Raw genomic sequence first — 5,903 nt, 5'->3', positions numbered from 1 at the left:
GGTGCGGGGCAGAGGGTTTCCCCGGGACCCCGGTGTGTGACAGCAGCCGCCGCCCCGGGGGTCTCCCCCTGCCCCGAGGTGGCCGCCAGGTTCGGGAGCCGCTGGGCTCACGGGGCGCAGCTCACCCTGTGGAGTGGCAGCAAAAGCTCCTGTATTGCGGACCTCCTCGTCGCTTCTGCAGCAGGCAAAGGCCGGGTTTGTTTCATCCAGCCCTGCAACAAACCGGGGTTGACCTTCCTTCCCATTAAATAAGCACGTTTCCGCGTTGGAGGGTGCGAAAGCCTGTGACCTGCTGGTTGGTCAGGGCCACTCCGCCACCTTCCTGCCGTGTTTTGTTTACTTTGCTGCGCGTGTCTGGCCAGATCCTAAGCACGGCCTTCTTCAGCATCCTCTGATGAGATTTGCTCCAAGGACTCAGAGAAATATGCTTGGAAATTTCCAGCACTGCACCAGGAGCCCTATTACAGGAGGGCAGCGAGGCAGACTGACGGAGGCTGTGGACGCTCCCATCTCCCGAGTTGCGTGACTTTACCCTTTCACATGCCAGTGATGCCCCGTGGCCAAAGGTCCAGAGGTTTTAAAACGTCACCGTCTTTGTACAGCACTGAACACTCCAACATGTTTTGGGGGCCTGAGAGCAATCACTTCCTCTCACCTTGTAACAGCTACCATTAAAGCATGCTGTAAGCTATTACTTCAGAGCCACCACGGAGAGAAAGAAAAGCATTTGACATGGAAAGTGGGCCACAGGGCAACCAGTTTCACAGCCTTTATTCTCTTCTTTATTGTGGAGAGCCCTCACAAGAACAATGCCTTCTAACCATGCTCCTGCTTGGAAAGAACTGGCCAGGTGTGGAGCTATAGTCACTGCACTACATTACTAAATTTACTAATAACTAAAATTACAGATAGGAAATGCTCAGTTTCAGTTCCTCTTTCCCATCAGTAACAGACACGCAGGGACAAAATGATCTTTTCAAGCCCCATGAGTCCTAACAAACCTTCCCCAGGTTTCTGCTAAATGCTTTTCTGAGCATGTGGTCACCCCGGGTAGGGCAAAAATTGCAGTGTTGGCTGGTGAAGCCAAACAAAGGTTGCAAAGGACAGAGTTGAAAGCCCACAGGCCTGGGAGAAAGCATGGCTGTGTGAATGTAAGACCCAGCTCCAAGCCTGGTTCAGGAGCTGCCCAAAGCCAGCAGAGGCAGTCCTGGGGGCTCGGGGGGAACAGGTATTCAGGGATACTCATGATCCAGGAGGCTCTGCTGAGAGGGACTAAACCTGGGGATAAAGCTCTTCCCAGCCTTCCTGCTTGGCTGGTGTCAGATCCTGACCCTGGGAAACAGAGATAATTCATGGCCACTTGCTAAATTGTGCCCATCTAAAGCTAGTTTTCAGGCTTGCCCTCATTTATTTTCAGAGCATCCCTGCATTGGGTCAGTACATCTTTTATTTGGGGTAACCCAGTTTTTGTGTCTTTGCTTTTCCTGAAGATCGCTGGGTAAGTAGCCCTTCTCTCTGTGCCAAAAGGAGCACTCTCCTTCCCTACTTCAGAAGTAGCACATTCAATTCCTCCTGGGGGAAGAGTAATTCTCTTCTCCCACCCCCTTGCCCAATTGCTCATGATACCAGGTCGATGGTTTCATTTCCAACTTTCTACATGCAAAGCCACTCAACCTGTCACTATCAAAATCAGTTTTTAAAGCAAGATGACATTTCTAGAAAGAAAAGACCTTTTTTTCTGCCTCTCACATTAAATTTGCAGTGAACTTTCTTCCTCCCTGTGCCTTTTGCAGCATCATTATTGGGGGCTACCCACTCCATGATGCCCATGGGCACTGCAGATCCTCTCTGAAGCCATGGCAGGCTCCCAGTTGCTCTATGATCTGCAGCATGTGTAACCCGCAAGGCTGCCACTCTCCACTATCCTCTTGCTTCCCACGGGAAAACTGGACAAACCCCTCCACCGGGGAGGCTTCAAGCAGCTGCTTGACTCAGCCAGCAGAAAAATACCAGGGAGAGAAGCACTTATCTAGAGGTCATGGCCTGTATTAAACACATCTTTCTGACAGCATGCAAGGACAGCCAGGGAGGAGCTGGGCTAAGCAGGGAAAGTTTTGACTGTCAAAACTCCTATCACAAATTATGCAAATTCAGCTGAACGCCTCCCCAAAGGTTAACAAAGAGGGGGAGAAAAGTCATGCAGCACTAGTCAAACTTCGATGAGCGCCTGTAGATGGTGAATGAAGCTAGGCCAGAAAAAAACATGATGAACAGCATGCTGGCACCAAGACGTCCCCTGTGCTGCTTGGAGGTCGTTCAAGGAGGAAAGCTCTGGTGCCTTCCCACGAACCTTATTTTTAATCCTACTATACCTGCACGGGTGTGCAAATCTGTGAATAACTTCAAACATCCAGGGATGGTGTCTCTTGGCTTCTTCAACACATTCACCACAGTTAAAGCTGCCAGTTGTGAGAGCAATACTTTCCAGGGAAAGGGAAGATTTTGTTTCTCAGAAAATGTAGCTTTTGCTACAGATCTAGATGATCCTTTGTCTTCCTATCTGCTTAGGCAGAGGAGACATGTTCCTTCAGACAGGACTTCCTCACCTCCTCCTGATTTACTTGTCAGCATACTGCTAGTCCATTAAACATGAGCAATAGCATGCTGGATGCTGGTTTTGGAGTTATTTCCTATTTGTTGGAGCTTAAAAATATTCAGAAACCACCCCAAGCCCCTCTCCTAGCTGCCATCAGCTGGGGCTGAGAGGCAGGTGGCTGTCAAATTGCCAGCAATGCTATAAAGCATTGCAAAAAAAAGAAAAAAAAGAAAAAGAAATGAATCCCATTTCAGTGGATTCCATTATATACCAGAATTGCATTTGGAGTTATTAATTTTAAATAGTCACCCTGGAAAGTCCTATTGATGGGATTTAATTATTCAGCTGAAGTCTGAGTTGCCTCCACTTTACTGAGCCTTGCAGCTGCATCATTAATAAGATTTCTATCTAAAGCATCTCCCTCCTGGGTCAGGTAAAAGACACTGCGTTATCAACAGTATTTTAGAGCCTGACTGTGGGCTTCACGGGACAAGAGGTGCAAATGTAATCAGCCACTTGTGACAGCACGTGAACCTAAATCAGCTCAACAGAAGCATCAATCTGCTGTGGCAAGCGGATGTGGGGAGCGCTGTGGGCCACTGTAAAGCTCATGGGCTCTGGCACCAACACCGAGCCAGGCTGGCATCCCCTGGGGAGAGTGCTTGCCTTCCATGCCACCAGACACACAGTTCAGATGGTAAAAACCCCAGGTTCCTGCTTTGGCATCAATTGAGGAAGCCATGTTTCGAAGGGCTCAGGGGCTGTCCAGGGAACAAGAAATGGGTTGATGGAATGGTTTCAAAGGTCCTTCCCACGTTCCTCCTCAACCTTGAATAGAAATCCTGTAAGGATCAGGAAATTTTGCCCAGACCTGCATTCCCCACACTGTTTTGCCCACCATTTCTGCAGGAAATCTACCCCAAGCCATACCAAGCCACATACAAATGCTGATGGCAGTACTTCAAAGAATCCTGGACATGCTTTGGACATGGGTTGGAGAGGACAGCACTGCTGCTTGCCTCATGTCTCTGAAAGGGAGCAGTGCTGCTGTACATGTAGGGCAGGAAGGCGAAGATTTGGGGAAGTTGGAGGCTGCAATGGGATAGGGACCCCTACCCAAAAGTGGGCATCTGAAGAGGAGGTGCATACCCAGAACTGCTTGGCATTACACACTGTGAAACACAGGGCCAGGCCCCACTTCCCCGTGGACAGGTCTCATGCTGTGAATCCTAATGCCTTTACTCATTCCTTCCCAGGCACAGCTTTTATAGAACCACAGAAAGGCTGGGTTTGAAGGGAACTTTAAAGATCATCCAGTCCAACCCCCTTGCCATGGACAAGGACATCTTCAACTAGATCAGGCTGCTCAGAGCCCTGTCCAATCTGACCTTGAATGTTTCCGGGAATGGGGTATCTACCACCTCTCTGGGCAACCTGTTCCAGTGTTTCACCATGCTCAGCGTAGAAAATTTCTTCCTGATATCCAGGATAAATCTATTCTCCTTTAGTTCAAAACCATCACCCCTTGTCCTGTCGCAACAGGCCCTGCTGAAAAGTCTGTCCCATCTTTCTTATAAGCACCCTTTAAGTACCAAAAGGCAGCAATAAGGTCTTCCCAGAGCCTTCTCTTCTCCAGGCTGAACAACCCCAACTCTCCAACTCTCTCAGCCTGTCCTCATAGGAGAGGTGCTCCAGCCCTCTGATAATCTTTGTGGCCCTCCTGTGGACCTGCTCCAACAGGTCCATATCTTTCCTGTGCTGAAGGCTCCAGATTCAGACGCAGCACTCCAGGTGGGGTCTCACAAGAGTGGAGTAGAGGGGCAGAATCACCTCCCTCAACCTGTTGGCCATGCTCCTTTTGATGCAGCCCAGCATGGGGCTGACTTTCTGGGCTACAAGTGCAAATTGTCAGCTCATGTCCAGCCTTTTATCCACCAGTACCCCCAAGACCTTCTCAGCCGGGCTTTCAGGAAACGCTGACCCAGAGTGTAGCATTTCTTACTCAATCCTACAACAAACAATGAATTTTTAAGGCCACCGTGAATCCCAAATCTTAACAATTATTGCTCATATGTTTTAAAATCTTTCTGGAAGTAGAACAAGTGTTTGCATACTGATGCATTTCATAGAAGTGATGCTGTCTGTAAGCTTGGTTTATGGGAAATACAGAGAGGGCTAAAGGAATGCGATTTGTTTGCCACCGATGCCACAAAAGCAACTGGCTGGTGAAATATAGACTGGGGAAAGCCAGCAGTGGGCTGAACAAGTGCATACTGATGCTCTGGCCTCTTAAATGTCTTGCAAAGCTCAGGCCTGACAAAGGGGATGTTGTAATTCACTTGCAAAGTCATTTTGGGAGTTTTGAATTGGAAGGCGGCTGTGAAGCAGCAGCTATGTAGATTTGGGTGCCTGGGAAGTCTTGCTGAGCTCTCAGTGCCTGGTCAAGGCCCACAGCTTCAAAGTCATGGCGCAAATGAGGACTGAGCTGAGCACATTTAAGTGTATCTTCATTTACTGCACCACCAAGTCATGGGGGTTGATTTCCTGCCTACCTCCCCATCACTGGCAGAAAGGTAGCAGCACTAGACCAGATCCTAATTTCTTTGGAATGCCTGTTTTCTGACTTTCTGTGCCCCCAGCGTTAGACCTGGTCAGCGCTTCTTCAGCATGTCATACGGTGCTACACAAACACTCCCAAAGCCCTTTCCCTGCCGAACGACTAAAGCAGATTTGTTTGCCAGGTTGTCTTTCGCAGGACGGGGCTGGCTGGCATCAGCCAAATTCCCTCCCTGTGACCTCACTTCCTTATCCTTCTCCCTATTCTCTGACCTGTGACTGCTGCCTCACCAGCACTGGCAGCCCTGGTATCTGGGGTACTGGGAATTCTCCAGGAAATGTTGCTGTTGATGTTTTTCCTGTGTCTTGGTTTGAGAGACACAGGACTAATTCGTCTTTCAGTAATTTTACTTTTCAGTAACGTCTCTTTTAATGTTAGGGAAACCTGCATTTTTAGAAGGTTGTAGTGTCTGTGAAAATATTTACTTCATAGCCAGCTGTGGTGTGTGGGTTTCAAGGTTCGAGTGTTCTCAAGTTAGCCAGGCGCAGGGACGAGGAGGAAGGAAACCCGGGCACTTGACCCAAGCTGGCCAACAGGGTTATTTCATGCCATGAATGTCACGCTCAATATAAATTAGATAGTTTGCTGCGAAGCTTGCTGTCTTCCTTGATGGCTTAAATTCTGAGAACTTCTTGCCCTGGTGCTGGACCCCTCAGCCCTTCCCTTCTTCCTGAAGCTGTAGCGCTCACA

The 5,903-nt window shown here is 48.9% G+C and overlaps 1 protein-coding gene across 1 annotated transcript in view; it reads right to left on the bottom strand.

Annotated features, from left to right (window-relative positions):
- MFHAS1 (malignant fibrous histiocytoma amplified sequence 1) overlaps positions 1-5,903 on the bottom strand; it is a 37,266-nt gene that overhangs the window by 30,094 nt on the left and 1,269 nt on the right. The window contains exons 2-3 of the mRNA XM_009893757.1: positions 5,444-5,597; positions 5,180-5,256 (exon numbers count right to left, since the gene is read on the bottom strand). Coding sequence (XP_009892059.1) covers positions 5,180-5,256; positions 5,444-5,597 — 231 coding nt within the window. The remainder of the gene's footprint in view (positions 1-5,179; positions 5,257-5,443; positions 5,598-5,903) is intronic.

Source organism: Charadrius vociferus, unplaced genomic scaffold (assembly GCF_000708025.1).
Source record: "Charadrius vociferus isolate BGI_N301 unplaced genomic scaffold, ASM70802v2 scaffold59, whole genome shotgun sequence".
Taxonomy (NCBI): Eukaryota; Metazoa; Chordata; class Aves; order Charadriiformes; family Charadriidae; genus Charadrius; species Charadrius vociferus.
This window is presented reverse-complemented; position numbering and strand designations above follow the sequence as displayed.